Source organism: Oncorhynchus kisutch, linkage group LG30 (genome assembly GCF_002021735.2).
Source record: "Oncorhynchus kisutch isolate 150728-3 linkage group LG30, Okis_V2, whole genome shotgun sequence".
In the NCBI taxonomy this organism is placed as follows: Eukaryota; Metazoa; Chordata; class Actinopteri; order Salmoniformes; family Salmonidae; genus Oncorhynchus; species Oncorhynchus kisutch.
The window spans coordinates 27,169,134-27,189,011 of record NC_034203.2 but is presented as its reverse complement, the minus strand read 5'-3'; the positions used below and the strand labels follow the sequence as shown (position 1 = coordinate 27,189,011).

Genomic DNA, 19,878 nt, shown 5'->3' with positions numbered 1-19,878 from the left:
CCACCGTGCTTCTACACCTGCATTGCTGCTGTGTTGGGGTTTTAGGCTGGGTTTCTGTACAGCACTTTGAGATATCAGCTGATGTACGAAGGGCTATATAAATAAATTTGATTTGATTTGATACAGAGGGTAGTGCGAACGACCCAGTACATCATTGGGCCAAGCTTCCTGCCATCCAGGACCTCTATACCAGGCGTGTCAGAGGAAGGCCCTAAAAATTGTCAAAGACTCCAGCCACTCTTGTCATAGACCATTCTCTCTGCAACCGGCAACCGCATGGCAAGTGGTACCAGAGCGCCACGTCTAGGTCCAAGAGGCTTTAAAACAGCTTCTACCTCCAAGCCATAAGACTCCTGAACATCTAGTCAAATGGACTACCCAGACTATTTGCAGTGTCCCCGCCACAGTGTACACCCACAGTGTACACCCTGGGTGTATCTAATAAACTGGCCATTGAGTTTTCATTTGAATCATCTTTTTAACCTGTGTTTGTTTGTAACAATTACCCAAGACAATGGCAACTTTGTGTTTTAGTCAACTTGTCCTGCGACAGATAAACATCTTGATTCTAAGTTTAGATCGGTCGTGTATAAAAGTGATGCGCAAGGGCAAAAAAAGCCTCTGACAACGCACTTACTAGTGGTTTGAGGCAGTCAGTCGGTAAATAACGAGCGTCTTCCAGTGCAACTTTAGTAACACTGGTTTTAGGAAACAGCTTGGATATTTTATAATGCTCCTACTAAGGTTCTAAAGATGAACTTAGCCTTAGGTTTTGGGAAACCGGACCCAGATCTGATGTTAGTGTCTCAAGTCACATGTATGCCTACTATTTCAGACATAGAATAGCTAGATATATGTTGACTTGTGCATGCAGTTCATTGCATATTCACGTAAAACACAATATAGTATACAGCTAATATATATACATGGACTTACACTGCAGTATGTCATCTGTTTCTGATAGGGAGGGAGGAAGCCCTGTAAGGATGTGATAGATGTCAGCTGGGGAGACAAACACAGAGGAGGGGTCCAACCTTTGACCTTCGTTCGACAGGTAATGTCCTCCTGACATTCAACCTTTCTGTCTGAGTGTCCACTGATAACCCTGCCTGTCTAAATATGGTGTATTTGCTGTTTTGCTTTAAACCTGTGTGTGTCTGTGTGTGTGTGTGTGCATGTGCGTGCGCCAGGTTCTTGCAGCCTGCCTCTACCCTCAGTTGATCCACAGTTACAAACTGCCAGGGGACGTTAGACAGAGGGTCCAAAGCCTGCTGGGAGCATGTGATGGGGGGAGTGTAGGTAAGGTGGGCTGCAATTGGGTCCTGTTAGCTGTTAAATCCAGTATATGCTACAAGCATTAACTTTGAATTCTTAGGGTTAAGTTTAGGCATTAACTCTGACTTTTTAATGTTAGGCATTAACTCTGAATGGTTAAGGTTAGGATAGGCTTAAAATAGCAAATTTGGCACCAGAGGCAGTTGCTCACAGCCATCACCTTAGCAAGATGAAAACTACTTGAAGGCAAGTGCTCACTGTTGCCTCTACTGGACGATTTCCACATCATCTCCCGACATCCTCAGACATGGATAGACGTTGAATACTGACTTGTATCACAGGTAACCTGGCTGGTATATGTGATGTGTGTTTACCTGTGTTTTGTTCTTCTTCTCTATCTTATCAGGCTCATACACGCCCACTGGTGGTATCTCTTATATACAGTGCAGTGTGTCCAACTTCATCTCTCGACGAGATGGTGGTGTACCATCGTCCCCCGAGAATATCTTCATGACATCTGGCTCTCAAAGGTCAATAATGGTGAGAATCATCTTCACCACCATCATCATCATCATCATCATCATCACCATGTCTCTCATTCATCTTTCCCTCTCTATTTTCTGTTTTTAGCAAGTGTTGAATATGCTGGCTGACTTCCACAATCAGGCCTCACTTCCGACAGGTGTGTTGACCGCTGTGCCCACCTACTCTTCCTTCAAAATGATGTTGCAAAGGCTCGGGGCAGCCGTTGTTCCCTACTACCTAGATGAGGAGCAGTGTTGGGCAATGGAGGTGGAGGAGCTACGCAGAGCACTACAGGCCTCTAAGGGTGTCTGCAACACAGTTGCCCTGTATGTCATCAACCCGGGGAATCCTACAGGTAACGAGTTGTTCCGGTTCCATGATGGTCGATACAGTAGTACCCCACTATTTGTCCCTATGAAGAATGTAAAGTAAACCTTTTGCAGCCAAGTTACCTCAGCAGTATTTATGGATAGTCTCATTTGTTTTGTTGTTGCTAGGTCATGTTCAGAGCAGGAAGTGTATTGAAAAGGTGATCCGATTCGCTGCGGAGGAGAGGCTCTTCCTCATGGCTGATGAGGTGACTTCCTGTCTATACTTTCTCCTGGCAAATCGCTTATTTTTAAATACAAATATTTCACTTCCCTCTATATTGACAATGTAGTGAGTGGTTCTGTCTTCCACGCACCCCTCACTGTTTCATTCGATCCACAGGTGTATCAGGAAAGTGTGTTCGGGGAGGGCAGTGAGTTTGTCTCCTATAAGAAGGTTCTGTCTGAGATGGGGCCTCCTCTCTCTCACACAGTGGAGCTGGCCTCTTTCCACTCAGCATCCAAAGGCTTCATGGGAGAGTGAGTACTGTACAGCAGCACTGTCTGTCTTCTAAGGCAATAAACTAACGGATTCATGCATTCAACTGAAGGTGAACTTGTATTAGGAGGTTTTGTAATTGACTGGTCTAAAGTTCAGAATGCCACCATGATGCATCTATTAGAATGCTGCTGGATGAATGAGATGAGGAAGGATTCAATTATCTGATTTATTTCACACACAGCAGAGGGGTGTGGATTTTATTGGCTTGTAAAGGCTGTTAGGTAGGGTTGTGTTGGTTGATTCTTTCATGCACAAAGGCAAACAGAATATGCCACTCCTGGCATCACCATGAAAGGATTTGCTGGTTTCAGAAGGGGAGAAGGGGTTAAATGGTAAGGTTAGGAGTGAAAAAAAAAGCCTGAGGAGTGGTGATTTGGCAGTGAGAACAGCTGTAGTGGGAAGGGGTGGGGCATGGCCCAATTAGAGCAATTAGGCACATCAGCAGAGGAGTGGTCTTCAATACATACATACTATAGCCTACTGTACTCTACAATGATCTGGATCGTATTACCCCATTAGCTACTTAATTAAGTAATTAGCTACTAGCCTACTTCTTTTAGAATGGTCAAATTCCTTCAGCATGAGCGTTAGAGCAAACATGGATTAGTGCCTTCTTAGACAATGTATGAGCTGCCAACACAAACTCAATATTGACAAAAGTAAATAAAATAGCTGGCAGTTCCCTAAGAGATCCACTTCAGGCTTCCTATGGTGTAAAAGCCTGTACTGAAACCAGCAGGCCAGTGTTTGACCACTACTCTGTATGTCTCTCCTCCCTGCACAGGTGTGGGCTACGCGGGGGGTACGTGGAGCTGGTGAACCTTGACCCAGCCGTCATGAGGTACGCCTACACCCTCTTTTCCACTGACATCTGTGCCCCTGTGACTGGTCAGCTAGCCCTGGAGCTCATGGCTAACCCTCCCAGGCCAGGGGACCCCTCATACCCGGTCTACGCCCAGGTGAGACCCATCAAAATAGATCAAACTACAGTATGACGTTAGGCTTAATAGATTGCATATGCCATGTAGCATTTAGTCATAAGTAGTTTAATGATAGTGCTCTGCAATCATTGATGTCTCTAAAATAAGAAATAGTTCATCAAAATCAAACAAATGTATTCCTTCCCCTATTCACAACTGCACCTCAGTGTCCCATACAATATGCTCTCCCAGTGTCCTTCTTTTCAGTCTTCTCTTCCATCTCCGCCAGGAGACCCAGTCTATCCGGGCCATGCTGGTCCATAACATGAGCTGGGTCCCAGAGTTTCTGAACAATATCCCAGGAATCAGCTGTCAGCCGATGATGGGAGGAGCTTTCGTATTCCCCCGGCTGTATCTACCCCAAGCAGCCATTGAGAAGGCCAAGGTTAGTCATGGGGCAAATAGTACACTGTATGGTCAGGTAGAGCACTAGCATGACTACTGCTGTTTGTCATATGGGCATTTCAAGAGACAAAACATGTGATTCAACATCTGATTAATTCTAAATAGTCTGGAGTTAATGATTTGATCTCTTATATATGTGAGTTTTCTGTTTTCCATTGCAGGTGGTGGGGATGCAGCCTGACCTGTGGTACTGTAAACGGTTACTAGAGGAGGCAGGAGTGTGTGTGGGACCGGGGTGTGAGTATGGACAGAAGGAAGGCACCCACCACATCAGGTACAATCCTCTCTCTGTCAACAGCTTCTGGACATAGAAATGTCACCATAAAACACTCCAGTAGTCAATGGCTCCATATCCACTACTCATCCTATGCAAATGAACAGGGAAGCATAGCATTAGCCTCATCATTCTATTTAAATGGTTATACTTCCCCACTGATTTGTTCTCATCTCTCTCTGTAGACTGTGTGTCATGACCCCAGTGGAGACCATGGAAGAGGTACTGAAACGCCTGAAGAACTTCCACCTGCACTTCCTCAAGGAGTTCTCCTGAAAACTGGCTTCACCTTACAGCCCAAAGATGAATAATACATTTAACTTCAGACACAATCACAGTACAGAGAGGAAAATTGCAACCAGTAACATTGTTTAACATCTTTCTTTCAACAGACCATATTTAAATAAAAAAATAATGGTTAACAATACATTCATGTAATCATTATTTTGTCATCTTGACACCGTCTCGCTGTAGTGCACAGGTCACTAGACACTCATTAACAGTCAGATTCATTCAACTTCTGCTTTTCAAAAAACAAATACTTGAGTCCATAATCTAGTCAAACAAATGGATTTCCTCCCATATAGAGAGCAATCACAGTAGTATTTACAGTACCATGAGTTCACTCCTATTTAAATGGGGCTCTTGAAATATAGTTTAAGAGTCAAACCTTCAGGGCATGATGTATTTTCCCGAACTCCATTATAAACTCAGTGTTCACATTCATCTATATTTTCAAACATTTTCTCTGTATATCTCAGGTGAGGAGATAGAGGACATTTAGAATGGGTAGTGAACTATGGATAATATTGTACAGTTAACCGATATTACATGTCTTCTCAGATTTGTCAGCAGACCGTGCCCCGAGCATTTTGCTTTGGTACTTTTTTCCTGACCAGAAAAATCTATGGACTCTTGCTACGGCCAGAGGTTTTTCAGGTCACAAAGCAGTACTCCATCCACAGTGCTTTGACATTCCTTTATTCCAATGCGAGTGAATCAGTCTACCTCAGAGTCACTGTGGCCACCGTTTGGCTGGGGGTCTGTATTGGACTCAGTATTGTTCAGCAGCTCCACCAATAGCGAGATGAGCTTGCCATCCTGTGTGATGTAATTGGCTGAGCTGTGTGGGCGGAGGTTGCGGTACAGCATGGTCTGGATGGAGGAGCGTAGCTCCCACAGCAGCTCCCATGTCTGGACAGACAGCTCACAGCGTACCAGCGACCGCCCCGGGAACGCCACCTCCACACGGTCACCATTCACTGAGAGAGGCAGGAGAGTGTTAAAGAGAGGAAACAAGGAAATATCCCTTTTCCACTATTTGACTGGATTCTAACATCCTTTATAACAATTCCACTCAATAGTCATTGGTATCGATAAAGCTAGTGAGGCCCTCAATGACATATCTGTAGCGTCAGTGCAAGTCTACGTGCAGTAGTTGGTGAATGGTGAGATCTCTACAGTACCAGCAGTTTAATGCCACTCTAGGATTCATAAAATGTTACTGAATTGAATTATACCTCTCTCAGTGATGTCACAGTCGGTGAGCAGCAGTAGGGCGAGGGGGTGGGCTGCTGAGGAGTCTCTGATGAAGACGTTACCGTTGGACTTGATTGCACTGAAGAAGGTCAGCCAGCGACTGGGGAACTGCTCCTCTCCCCTGGAATAAGACAAGATTGGGTTCTTAATAAGCACACACACACTATATGTGGACACCCTTCAAATTAGTGGATTCAGCTATTTCAGCCACACCCATTGCTGACAGGTGTATAAAATCGAGCACACAGCCATGCAATTGGCAGTAGAATGGCATTGGCACTGATAGGATGGTACCTTTACAACAAGTCCGTTGGTCAAATGTCTGCCCTTCTAGATCAGCCCCGCTCAACTGTAACTGCTGTTATTGTGAAGTGGAAATGTCTAGGAGCAACAACGGCTCAGCCGCAATGTGGTAGGCCACACAAGCTAACAGAACCGGACTGCCGAGTGCTGAAGTGCGTAAAAATGGTCTGCCCTCGGTTGCAACACCCACTACCGAGTTCCAAACTGCCTCTGGATGCAACGTCAGTACAATAACTGTTCGTTGGGAGCTTCGTGAAATGGGTTTCCATGGCCGAGCAGCCGCACACAAGGCTAAGATCACTATGAGCAATGCCAAGCGTCGGCTGGAGTGGTGTAAAGCTCACCACCATTGGACACGCGTTCTCTGGAGTAATGAATCACGCTTCAGCATCTGGCAGTCTGACGGACGACTAGGTTTGGGGGATGCCAGGAGAACGCTACCTACCCGAATGCATAGTGCCAAATGTAAAGTTTGGTGGAGGAGGAATAATGGTCTGGCGCTGTTGTCATGGTTCGGGCTTGGCCTCTTAGTTCCAGTGAAGGGAAAACTTTACGTTACAGCATACAATGACATTCTAGGCGACTCTGTGAATCCAACTTTGTGGCAACAGTTTGGGGAAGGCCCTTTCCTGTTTTAGCATGACAATGCCCCTGTGCACAAAGCGAGCTCCATACAGAAATGATTTGTCGAGATTGGTGTGGAAGAACTTGACTGGCCTGCACAGAGCCCTGACCTCAACGAACACTTTTTGGGATGAAATGGAAAACCGACTGCGAGCCAGGCCTAACCACAAAACATCAGTGCTGACCTCACTAATGGTCTTGAGACTGAATGGAAGCAAATCCCCGCAGAAATGTTCCAACATCTAGTGGAAAGCCTTCCCAGAAGAGTGGAGGCTGTTATAGCAGCAAAGGGTGGGTGTCCACGTACACTACATGACCAAAAGTACGTGCCCAGACACAGAGCAATCACATCGTAACTAGAGGTCGACCGATTATGATTTTTCAACGCCAATACCGATAATTGGAGGACCAAAAAAGCCGATACCAATTAAAATCGGACGATATTTTAAAAATGTATTTGTAATAATGACAATTACAAGAATACTGAATATTTTAATATAAATACATCAATAAAATCAATGTAGCCTCAAATAAATAATAAACATCTTCAACACCTGCATGGCTTGGATTTCTGTACAGCACTTTGAGATACCAGCTGATGTACGAAGGGCTACATAAATAAATTTGATTTGAATTTGGTTTAAATAATGCAAAAACAAAGTGTTGGAGAAGAAAGTAAAAGTGCAATATGTGCTATGTAAGAAAGCTAACGTTTCAGTTCCTTGCTCAGAACATATGAAAGCTGGTGGTTCCTTTTAACACGAGTCTTCAATATTCCCAGGTAAGAAGTTTTAGGTTGTATTTATTAATAGGAATTATAGGACTATTCCCCTCTACACCATTTGTATTTCATTAACCTTTGACTATTAGATGTTCTTATAGGCACTTTAGTATTGCCAGTGCAACAGTATAGCTTCCGTCCCTCTCCTCGCTCCTACCTGGGCTCAAATCAGCAACACAACGACAACAGCCACCATCGAAGCAGCGTTACCCATGCAGAGCAAGGGGAACAACTACTAGAAGACTCAGAGCGCACGCTAACTAGCTAGCCATTTCACTTCGGTTACACCAGCCTCATCTCGGGAGTTGATAGGCTTGAAGTCATAAACAGCGCAATGCTTGACGCACAACGAAGAGCTGCTGGCAAAAGGCACTAAAGTGCTGTTTGAATTCATGTTTACGCGTCTGCCTCTGCCTACCACCGCTCAGTCAGATTATATGCAACACAGAACACGCTAGATAATATCTAGTAATATCGTCAACCATGTGTAGTTAACTAGTGATTTTAATTGATTGTTTTTTTATAAGATAAGTTTAATGCTAGCTAGCAACTTACCTTGCTTACTGCATTCGCGTCTCCTTGTGGAGTGCAACGAGAGAGAGGTAGGTCGTTATTGCGTTGGACTAGTTAACTGTAAGGTTGCAAAATTGGATCCCCCGAGCTGACGTGAAAATCTGTCGTTTTGCCCCTGAATGAGGCAGTTAACCCACCGTTCCTAGACCATCATTGAAAATAAGAATGTATTCTTAACTGACTTGTGTAGTTAAAAAAATAAGGTATAAATAAAATTTAAAAACATTTTAAATAAAGAAAATCAGCAAATTGGCGCCCAAAAATACAGATTTCTGATTGTTATGAAAACTTGAAACCGGCCCTAATTAATCGGCCATTCCGATTAATCGGTCGACATCTAATCGTAACACACACACTAAGAGCCAATTTATGCTTGATGCGAAAATGCGGTAGGAGACTCCATATGTGATGCATTGTGTGATGCAATTGCGGAGGCATGCAGAGGTCAAAATGAGCTCCGTACTGCATCGCCGAGTGCAACTCTAATTTTATAACAATGCAGAGGGCTCCGTAACTACCTGCCCTCCAGAACACCTACACCAGCCAATGTCACAGAAAGGCCATAAAGATCATCAAGGACAACAACCACCCGAGCCACTGCCTGTTCACCCCGTTATCATCCAGAAGGCGAGGTCAGTACAGGTGCATCAAAGCTGGGACCGAGAGACTGAAAAACAGCTTCTATCTCAAGGCCATCAGACTGTTAAAACAGCCACCACTAACATTGAGTGGCTGCTGCCATACATGGAAAAAATGTATCACTCGTCACTTTAAACAATGCCACTTAATATAATGTTTACATACCCTACATTACTAATCTCATATACTGTACTCGATACCATCTACTGCATCTTGCCGATGCCGTTCTGTACCATCACCCATTCATATATCTTTATGTACATATTCTTCATCCCTTTACACTTGTGTGTATAAGGTAGCTGTTGTGAAATTGTTAGGTTAGATTACTCGTTGGTTATTACTGCATTGTCGGAACTAGAAGCACAAGCATTTCGCTACACTTGCATTAACATCTGCTAACCACGTGAATGTGACCAATAAAACTTGATTTGATATAGGTCCGCATTAACATGTTTGGTTGACGGTAGGTGGGGGCGGGAGGTCCTGTATAAACACAAACTCACTTCCTTGACAACTTCCTTCACAACAGCTCTGCTCCACAAAGCGCAAGAAGTATGAACGCCCTGACTTCTGCAGAGGCCGTAACACCGTAAACGTTGCACGGCCAATGCAGACGTCAGATTGACCATGCAGCGCTTAACACACACCTGTTGACGGAGGAGCGGTGTATGAGCACTGGGCCACTCTGCGTACGGAAGGACAGGCTGTTGGGGCGGAAGCGACCTTTGGTCACTGCTCCCCTTTTCACCTGAGGCACAGAAACATAACAAGTGAGTCACGATGCTGAGTGCATAGTTTAAGCTATAGGAACCCGCAGACAGTCATTCTTCTGTTTGAGATTTAGATGTGTACCTGTATGAGGTTGGGGTAGAGTCCGGCCAGCAGCACAGCCTTGACCAGCTCGTCCTGGTGGCTGTGTTGGTTGTAGAGGGAGGAGGATCTCTGGCAGTCAGCTGAACGCTCCACCAGCCCAGCCTCAAGGAGGTTCTCACTGAACTGGGAAGTCAGACCTGGAACACACAAGACATCAATGATTAATAAAAACGTATGAAAATATATGGAATATGAATATCTATGGGAGACACTCAACAACCTGGGTCAGCCGGAGAACTGACTGAACAAATGACGAGGGCACGGAGTTTTACCTGGTCAGGTCACAAGGTAAGGAAAAACCCGACAGCCAGGAGTTTACCCAATGTCTCTGTCTCTCTCACCATTGATGAAGCGCAGGCCGGCTCCAGACAGTGTGTATCTGTTCAAGTAGTCCTGTCTGGTCTCTCTGTCCCTCTCTTGCTGAACACTCCTCCAGCCCAACACGGCTCGACTGAACACCAGGTAATCACTGTAGCTTGAACCTCCCAGGTCTTCCTTAGCCTGGAGGGAAGGAAGTAGAAAGAGAGAGGGAGAGAGATGGAGGGGAAGAAAATATTGATAAAATGTGACAGAAAATCAACTAGTGTAAATCAAAATAAAAGACTAACTTAGATCATAAATAACAGGTAAATGCTGAAATGACCAGCAGACATTTACACTGCAATAGAAATGTGAACTTTGCAGGTTGTTATGGATCTATAATTAAAACTGCCCAAGTGGACGTGGACTGAGTCAGTGTCTGACCTTAGAGACCAGGGCTCTGTTCTGCATGCTGTTGTGGAAAGGGTCTCTGGTGAGACAGGCTGTGACTGACAGCAGGGGCAGGACACAGCGGAACAGAGCAGCAAGCACCAGCACCTTCCCCAGGCGCGGGTCACAGGACAGACAGGCTACTCTCTCCCCCAGGGGAGTCAGGGCCTCTGTCTTGTCCAGAACACCTAGGGAGAGGGAGGGGAGAGGAGTACTAAGAACAAAACACCAGTAACACACACACTTATACTTGGCCTTTTGAATGATTTGTAAATCCCAACTGAAACAATGTGGATGAAAATGTTTTTCATCATGTGAAGACAGATCATTAGAGAGTCTCACCAATCTCTTGCAGGTTGCGAACAGCATCAGTCACAGCCTCTCGCTCTGGGCTGTCCAACACCTGCGATAAGAAATCCACTGCCTGGAGAGACCCACCAAGGGAACATCAATGTGTGACTACATGCAGAGACCTCACAATTACATTGACTGGCTCTTACACACCCCTACATCGTTCCTCTGTCAAATCCCTTCACCTTGCAGTGGGGGCTGTGGATCTTGGCCTGTACCACCAGGCTCTCCAGAGGGGTGCGTAGGATCTCAGGCACAGGGAAGGTCGTCATTGATTCCAGGCGTTGCCGTGGGAACAGGTGGTAGGCATGTCCGGGCTGGCATCGCCCCGCCCTCCCTCTACGCTGAGTGACGTTGGAGCGCGAGATCCAGACTGTGTCTAGACATGACACCTGGGGACCAGCAAGACAGAGGTTTGCAACACCACACTAGTATATTATAGCCAATCACCAGTTGTATTTGCGAACCCCAGCGTGGCGGCTCCTGTAAGTACTAGGAATGTTTTCCATACACAATCTTAAAAAATTGGGAACAGGGATTTTTTAGGAGAGCAATATTGTCCTCTATTGAGGTGCTTTAAGATACCGTTTCTGCATTAATGGCTATATTATCTATTCACTGTGACAGTGCCAGAAGTGACCGTCACCTACCTTGGTCCGTGTGTCGTAGTTCTGCTCCTTCTGAGATCCCGCGTTTACTACGTGAACAATGTCGTCGATGGTGATAGAGGTCTCAGCGATGTTGGTGGCCAGGACGATCTTCCTCCGGCCCTCAGGAGGGCGCTGGAACACGGTCTGCTGGTCACCCACCGACATACTTGAGTGTACTGGAAAGAGAGAACATGGGGTCACTAATATAAGAATATTTTGAAGATAAATAAACAGAGTTTGAGAGGATGCGAGGACAAGAGTACCAAACTAAATATAGTACTAATGGTTAATAGGGAATTGTAAATAGGAGTTGGGTCTCAGTTCAACAGCGGTTTAGAATCTCTGGAATGTCACTCCTGAACTCAGAGCTGCGTGTACCATGTCCTCTACATTGAGTCGGGGGCAGGATACTTGTTATTTGGCCAAGTTGTACTGCAAGGACTTCTGATTGGTCAACCCCAGGCTAGGGTGGGGGGATTTAAATGGCATCCTGTTCCTTCGTTCAGTGGGGAAAAGCTGAGAATAGGGGAGACTGAACATCTACCTCCCAGCATTACATCTTGATTTATCCTCTCTAAATAAACCTATTTTTCTCCCCCTGATTTGCTTTGGAGTTTGTTTATTGAAGAATAACAAATTGCTAACACTGACATACTTGAGTGTACTGGACAGACAGAGGAGGAGCAGAGACATTACTTTATTATAATCCAGTCTCAAGACCGTTGCTTGTGCACTACATTTGAATTAGGTTCAGAATTCTTTCCTTACTATGTCACATTGTGATCTGACCAGGAATAATACAGGTAGCATGTTGTGAATGGGCAGCAGGACAGAAACCAAAGGCAGACCCCTTATCCAGTCCTTACATGGTAGGATCATTTGAGAGCCAGACTGGAAGGTTGGCTTCTCCTCTAGTCTCTTCTGGACAGCCTTAATGTCCTGCCAACCTGGTAGGAAACACAGAACTGCACCTGTAAGAGAAATCATCAATGAATTAATCAACCATCAGTTGGATCAGACCTTAGCTTAACAGACATGGAGAGACAAGGGGAACAAAGAGTAAAACTAGGAGTGTTAAACTGTTGGTTACCTGGCTCTCCCTGTCTGTGGATGTGCTCTATCACATTAGCTACTAAGTCCAGGTCTGGCGTGGCATCATCCTTCTCCTAAAAAACATAGAAACACAGTCAATTTATGAACAAACATATACACTACCGTTCAAAAGTTTGGGGTCACTTAGAAATGTCCACGTTATTGAAAGGAAACGGCAGATTTTTTATGGAAAATCTACATAGGCGTACAGGCGCCCATTATCAGCAACCATCACTCCTGTGTTCCAATGGCACGTTGTGTTAGCTAATCCAAGTTTATTATTTTAAAAGGCTAATTGATCATTAGAAAACCTTTTTGCAATTATGTTAGCACAGCTGACAACTGTTGTTCTGATTTAACGAAGCAATAAAACTAGCCTCCTTTAGACTAGTTGAGTATCTGGAGCATCAGCATTTGTGGGTTCGATTACAGGCTCAAAACGGCCAGAAACAAAGAACTTTCTTCTGAAACTCGTCAATCTATTCCATGCGAGAAATTGCAAAGAAACTGAAGATCTCGTACAACGCTGTGTACTACTCCCTTCACAGAACAGCGCAAAGTGACCCCAAATTTTTGAACGGTAGTGTACATATGAAAGAAAACAGGCAGGAATGTAAAAGCGCCGTCAATTATTGAAAAACTACTAACGTCCACCCCTCAGCAGTTATCACCTTACTCACCCGCCCCTGCAGGTCTGTCCTTGCCGGGGGTAGCGGTGGTCTCCCCATCTCCCTAAGGACCTCCTCCAGGTACCGATCCCTGACAGGGTGCATGAACCCGGGAACACTGACCACGGGGCAGCCCCCGAAGTACTGTGCCAGCCTCTGGTTGTCCCCTGTGGCGCTCATCAGCACGACACGGAGGTTGGGGTTGTCCCTTAGGGCGGGTCGCAGCAGGGCCAGCAGCAGGTCCGTATTGACGTCCCTCTCGTGGACCTCATCTACCACCACATGGCTAACCCCCCTTAGGGAGGCGTTACCCTGCAGCTTCCTCAGTAACACCCCCACCGTCAGGAAGAGAAGGGCCCCACCGCTGTGCTCCGGGGGACGGCTCTCCAGACGCACCTAGAGGGTGGGGGGGTCATGGGAGAGTGAGTGACAGCGCGAATGTCCAATGAACGAGAGAAGCTGACCTACAGTAGAGGGAGTCACAGCTCAAATGTTAGTAGGGCGGGACGATACCACTATCGCAAAAAAAATGGCAAAAACGTAAACACGAAGCAGACCGAACTCTTCGGTCTTTTAAAATCTTGCTGTCTGTAAAATATTGTGTGCTACAGCTTGGAAAATAAATACATGTGACTGAATGACAACATAATGTTGCGTTTCCAACATCAGGGCCATGTTCCTAGAGGTTAAATCCAATTCATGTTATGTTTCCTTGCCAGGATACTAACGAGTATTGCAATAATGGTATTGTACCGGCCCTAATGGTTAGTTAGTGAGTGATTCTGGTGACAACAGCATTTGATCTAATTATAAACAGCATGCTCCCTGTAACTCACCTGATACCCTACAGAGCGTTTGAGGGCGGGGCCCATCTCGTGGGCAACACGGTGAGCCACTGACACAGCGCTAATCCTCCGAGGTTGGGTGACCAAGATGTTACACTCCGCTCCATCCCCGCCCCGCACACGCCCCTCCAGAAGGAAGCGCGGGATACGCGTTGTCTTGCCACATCCCGTCTCCCCAGCAACCACGATGACCCTGGAGGACTCCACCGCTGACACAACGCGTTCCCGGTGGTTGTCGACCGGGAGCTCCACCCCCAGGCCAGGCCCTGCCCTCTCCCACTCCTCCTGTAGGTCGGAGCTCAGCTGCTCGGCCTCCTGGGTAGAGAGGGGCCGGTATGGCCTGCCTGTGATGGCGTCTGTGACGAGGTCCTCTTCCTCCTCTTCGTCCTGCTGGTTCAACCTTTGCTGGCTTCTCTCCTCCTCCTCCTCCCACAGCTTCTGCATCTCTGTCGCCACTGGATACTGGACAATTCAAGACATGAGCACAAACAGAGGCAATGAAGTAAATTCCTGGCCAATGTCGTTAGCTACACAGCCTGATTTTCCAGTGTTGATGATGAAGGATAACCAACCTGTGTGAGGTATTCTCTGGTGCTATGCTCCAAGTACTCGGGTATCTCCAGATGGCAGGGCTGTCTGTCTCTCTGCCCCGCCTCACGCATCTCCTCCTTGTGGTACTTAGCATGGGTCAGAGGTTGGTTGTCCTCATCTAGCAGCTCCATTTCCTGGAGAGAGTATAGACAAAGTTGAGCACCAAACGGAACAAAATGGATGCAATAAGACACCTATAGTTGTATTCCTTTGGAAAATATGTTGTAACATAAACGTTCACTTCCATGCCTTAATGAACACAACCCTGGTATGGGAACGCATGTGTGAAAACAGAATCTAACAGACATATTATAAACAAATGCATGATTCATTCTCTGTGCTCTTTCATCTGTGGTCCTCACCTTCAGTTTGAGACAGGCCAGTGCAGCAGCTCTCCTCTCTGCCTCGACTCTGCGAAGAGCCGAGGCCACAAACGTAATCTCCTCTGGCCATCGCATGGTCAGCTCACACCTCTTCATCTTACCGCCCACCGTCTTGTACTGTACCAGCTCCTGTAGAGGAGAACGGGAGAGTGAGTGACAGTTCAGAGATGAGTGACTTAGCTTAGGACAGGTTGTATGATAGCTTATAACAAGTGTTATGACAGGCTGCATTATGGCACATGTTGGACCTATAGGAGACAGAGACAGTTACTGACCCTGAATCTGTTGGAGGACGTGGCCACCTGGATGACCCTGGTCAGCAGAGCTTTAGGATTTACGAACATGGAAAGAGCCTGGGAGAGCTCAGAATTCTCCTCGGGTGCCCTGTATACACTGACATGTGCAGCACAATAAACCAAACCATGAACTAAAAAGTGAATCGGGCCCCCTGCAAAATCAGCAAAGTATAAGCCATAATACATTGGTAATGAGTAGGATCCATAGTAACAGGAGGATTGTAATACCTTGATTGTATGCAAGGTTCCAAGGATCCATTCTGGAGGTCTCTTCTAGGCACATGGACATCTGTCCACCGACACTCCAGGTCCTGTAAGGCTGACAGTGGTGGTCCTCGCCCTCGTCCCACACTCCTCCTGGCCACCTGATTGTCTGGACCCAGCACACCCATCTCCTGCAGAGATGAGAGGGAGAGAAAGAAGTGAGAGACACTGACGAAAGCAATGCACAATACTCCTGGTACAAAGTGAGACAGGTCCTGCTGTAAGTATTTAAGGGCAGGGCTTTTCTCTTACCCTCAGCTTGTGACAGGCAGCAGCAGCAGCGTATCGTTCAGCATCAATCTTCTTGCGAGCAAAGCCCTCCACCTCCATCTTGCTGGGCCAGAGGAGTGTGACAGTGGCTCTCTGAAAACAGACACGTATAGCAACAGTGAAACAATTCTTAGACAATGGACTTTGTTTGGGAAAAGGCATCATCTGTCAAACAAGATGTGTTGCAATCACAGGTGGCTGGTGGCACCTTAATTGCGGAGGACCCGCTCATGGTAACAGCTAGAACGGTATCAATCACATCAAACACTTAAAAATATATATATTTTTAAATGTAACCTTTATTTAACTGGGCAAGTCAGTTAAGAACAAATTCTTATTTACAAAGATGGCCTACACAGGCCAAACCCGGACAACACTGGGCCAATTGTGTGCCACCCTATGGGACTCCAAATCACGGCCGGTTGTGATACAGCCTGGATTCAAAACAGGATGTCTTTAGTGACGCCTTTAACATTGAGACGCAGTGCCTTAGACTGCTGCGGCAATCAGAATTTCCATGTTCCATTCACTCCATTCCAGCCATTATTATGAGCCATCCTCCCCTCACCAGCCTCCTGTGGTTGCAATAGTCCACCTAATGCCTTGTCTCTCTGACCTTGAGACCCCCATCCTCTGTGCAATGGTACTGGATGTGTTGGGAGAGGTCAGACACCCCAAGCGACCGGGATATGGTGGTAAACAGCAGGCTCTTCGGTTCAGGGAACTCTTTCAGCAGCTCACTACCTGATATGAATGATGAAAGACGGAGGTCAATTACTCAGCTAGCTATCTTGACAACTTAGCAAGATATCATTGTCATACAACTTGAAATAGAGACATGTAGATAACTAGCTAATTACAATGTAAGCAACTTTTCGGTCAGTAAGCTAGCTAGCTTTTAATGATGATTACTTCTGAACGTATGTCTCAAGGTGCTTTTTCCGGCTTGGACCTAGCACCAGTCAAATCAATTCAACAGCATTTCTCACTCACCCCGTCTTGTCTGGCCCGCTGAGGCTGCAGTGTCCTGATTGCTCTTGGCTTTTGTCTTGTACCACCGGACCCGATTGTAATTGTGTCCAATTGTGTTCCCTGTATCCAAAGATTTCCCAAGGTTACACAACGCTCTGAGTCGCACGAGTACTGAACCGGGCAGCGCCATGTTTGAAATACAAACGCCGGCTGCTTCGCACTTCCTTAGTGACAACACGAAATAGGTAATGACACGTGCATACACTGCCACCATCTGGCGTGGAGTGGAAAGGTGCCACTCCACAATACGTTACTGCTGTAAAGTGGCATTTTACAAACAAAAAATGATCATTAAGAAAGTACAGTTAGTTTCTATTCATTCATTAACTCATTTATTTATTTAACCAGACAAGTTCTTAGAAGACCCCCTTAAAATTGCCCATAAGGCAATGCCAATGGACCTTAAATGACCATTGTCTTAAATGCCCACATGGCAATTATTATTACAGTTAGAAAATGACTGTATGATGCCAATCAGTCTTCAATGTGATGCCACCTGTCAGACACTGATAAGCAGCTGGAGAGTGGATGGACTCATCCCAGCCAGGGGTGGCAGGTAGCCTAGTGGTTAACGCATTGGGCCAGTAACCGAAAGGTTGCTAGATTGAATTCCTGAGCTGCCAAGGTAAAAATCTGTCATTCTGCCCCTGAACAAGGCAGTTCCCAGACAACCCACTGTTCATAGGCCATCATTGTAAATAATAATTTATTCTTAACTGACTTGCCTAGTTAAATAAAGGTTGAATATAAATCAAAAGGCCTGGTGATTAGAGGTTGTTGTGGGTATATAATGGTCTATGAGCTCAGACAATATACCCTTGACTGATGGAACTGACTCTTGTTTTAGGTGATTAGGCATTAGAACTATATTTTTAAACTGTTCATTCAAAAAGATGTAACAGAAAATGTACAGTGCCTTGCGAAAGTATTCGGCCCCCTTGAACTTTGCGACCTTTTGCCACATTTCAGGCTTCAAACATAAAGATATAAAACAATTTTTTTGTGAAGAATCAACAACAAGTGGGACACAATCATGAAGTGGAACGACATTTATTGGATATTTCAAACTTTTTTAACAAATCAAAAACTGAAAATTGGGCGTGCAAAATTATTCAGCCCCTTTACTTTCAGTGCAGCAAACTCTCTCCAGAAGTTCAGTGAGGATCTCTGAATGATCCAATGTTGACCTAAATGACTAATGATGATAAATACAATCCACCTGTGTGTAATCAAGTCTCCGTATAAATGCACCTGCACTGTGATAGTCTCAGAGGTCCGTTAAAAGCGCAGAGAGCATCATGACGAACAAGGAACACACCAGGCAGGTCCGAGATACTGTTGTGAAGAAGTTTAAAGCCGGATTTGGATACAAAAAGATTTCCCAAGCTTTAAACATCCCAAGGAGCACTGTGCAAGCGATAATATTGAAATGGAAGGAGTATCAGACCACTGCAAATCTACCAAGACCTGGCCGTCTGTCACGTTTCTTCAAAATCGAACCCAGAAGCAGACCAGGACAAGGAGAGTAGGAAGAAGGTGAGTATTTATTTACAAGTTAATGTGAGTGGGTAGATACATCCAGGTGGCGTAGCGGGCAGCGGTGGTGAGTTGATGGGAGTAAATAGGTGGATCCAATGGGGAAGCGGAATCCTCCGATGACCAGGCGGGAATGGGGTAAATGATCCGGGTGAGTAATGTTCATGGCTAACGATCCGGCAGGGAATGGATGTCAGGTCAGAGCTTTTGAAGGGGAGAGGTGATGATCAGGACAGGTGTGCAGATTACTGATGGGATACAGGTGCGGGTGAACATCGATCTCCCAACAAGCTAATCTGCCCGGCAACCAGACAGGGTGCGTTCCAGGACACCGGAAACACACTCCAGGAGAGAAACACAGGCAAACACAGACTCAGGAAGCGGGGTTCGTGACAGTACCCCCCCTCCGACGAACGCCACCGGGCGGACTACCTAGAGCGCCAGGGTGGAGGCGGTAGAAGTCACGAAGCAGGTCGTCATCAAGGATCTGACGCCGAGGAATCCAACTCCTCTCCTCTGGACCATATCCTTCCCAATCCACGAGATATTGGAAACCTCGACCCCGCCGTCTGGAATCCATTATGCGGCGCACCGTGTAGGCAGGACCACCTCCGATCATCCGAGGAGGAGGAGGACGAGGAGGAGGGGGCAACAGAGGACTGATGAGAACCGGCTTGAGGCAGGAGACATGAAAAGTGGGGTGTACTCGAAGCGTTGCCGGCAATTTGAGTCGGACCACAACAGGGTTAATGATTCTCTCCACCACAAACGGACCAATGAACTTCGGTGACAGTTTCCTCGACTCAGTCCGTAGAGGAAGATCCCGTGTAGCCAACCAAACCTTATCTCCGATGGTGTAAGCGGGAGCAGGAATACGGCGACGATTCGCCTGGATCTGATACCGGTCAGAAACTCTAAGGAGAACCTTCCTGGCCCGATGCCAGGTCCGGTGGCAACGACGAATGTGGGCCTGGACAGAAGGAACCGAAAGATCCCTCTCCTGAGAAGGAAACAAGGGAGGTTGGTATCCGTACAGGCATTGGAAGGGGGACATCCCAGTGGCAGATGAAGGAAGGGTATTATGGGCATACTCGACCCAGGGTAATTGAGATGACCAAGAGGTGGGATCAGAGGAGACAAGACAACGCAGCGTGGACTCCATCTTCTGGTTGGCTCTCTCCGCCTGACCATTAGATTGTGGGTGAAATCCAGAAGTGAGACTGACTGTAGCTCCAATGGCCAAACAGAAGGATTTCCAGACAGCAGAGGTAAATTGAGGACCACGGTCAGAAACAATGTCACTGGGTAATCCGTGGACCCTGAAAACCTCCCTAACAAGGATCTCGGACGTCTCCGTGGCAGATGGAAGCTTGGAGAGAGGGACAAAATTAGCAAACTTGCTGAATCTGTCCAATGGTCAGAATGACCGTGTTCCCAACAGAAGGGGGCAATCCCGTGACAAAATCCAGGGCCAGATGCGACCAAGGTC

General features: G+C 46.3%; 2 protein-coding genes and 1 long non-coding RNA gene across 7 annotated transcripts; 2 read left to right on the top strand and 1 right to left on the bottom strand.

Annotated features, from left to right (window-relative positions):
* Positions 1–923: 923 nt before the first annotated feature.
* LOC116358652 (alanine aminotransferase 2-like) lies at positions 924–4,756 on the top strand. 2 transcript variants are annotated; one of them, XM_031810811.1, is made up of 10 exons: positions 924–1,054; positions 1,191–1,299; positions 1,682–1,815; positions 1,906–2,155; positions 2,298–2,377; positions 2,512–2,648; positions 3,455–3,629; positions 3,880–4,035; positions 4,217–4,329; positions 4,515–4,756. In XM_031810811.1, the coding sequence occupies exons 3-10, from the start codon at positions 1,786–1,788 to the stop codon at positions 4,603–4,605; spliced, it is 1,032 nt and encodes a 343-aa protein (XP_031666671.1). In that variant the 5' UTR covers positions 924–1,054; positions 1,191–1,299; positions 1,682–1,785; the 3' UTR covers positions 4,606–4,756. The 2 variants fall into 2 exon arrangements, with proteins under 2 accessions (XP_031666671.1, XP_031666670.1); XM_031810810.1 differs by lacking the exon at positions 1,191–1,299 and having other exon boundaries at positions 958–1,054; positions 4,515–4,611.
* On the bottom strand, positions 2,833–17,011 carry dhx30 (DEAH (Asp-Glu-Ala-His) box helicase 30). 3 transcript variants are annotated; one of them, XM_031810804.1, is made up of 20 exons: positions 16,815–17,007; positions 16,438–16,565; positions 15,804–15,914; positions 15,516–15,682; positions 15,267–15,384; positions 14,971–15,120; positions 14,590–14,742; positions 14,009–14,479; positions 13,176–13,568; positions 12,503–12,578; positions 12,279–12,383; positions 11,413–11,588; positions 10,948–11,154; positions 10,754–10,835; positions 10,406–10,599; positions 10,003–10,162; positions 9,641–9,798; positions 9,436–9,536; positions 5,850–5,989; positions 2,833–5,591 (listed from the first exon to the last, which is right to left on the bottom strand). In XM_031810804.1, exons 1-20 carry the CDS (start codon positions 16,981–16,983, stop codon positions 5,329–5,331), a joined length of 3,522 nt encoding a protein of 1,173 aa, XP_031666664.1. In that variant the 5' UTR covers positions 16,984–17,007; the 3' UTR covers positions 2,833–5,328. The 3 variants fall into 3 exon arrangements, 2 of the variants coding, with proteins under 2 accessions (XP_031666664.1, XP_031666665.1); XM_031810805.1 differs by having other exon boundaries at positions 13,185–13,568; XR_004206425.1 differs by lacking the exon at positions 9,436–9,536 and having other exon boundaries at positions 16,815–17,011.
* Positions 9,797–12,014, top strand: LOC116358654 (uncharacterized). 2 transcript variants are annotated; one of them, XR_004206428.1, is made up of 3 exons: positions 9,797–9,949; positions 10,767–11,175; positions 11,390–12,014. It is a non-coding gene; the product is annotated as an uncharacterized LOC116358654 (long non-coding RNA). The 2 variants fall into 2 exon arrangements; XR_004206427.1 differs by having other exon boundaries at positions 10,767–11,247.
* Positions 17,012–19,878: the final 2,867 nt, after the last annotated feature.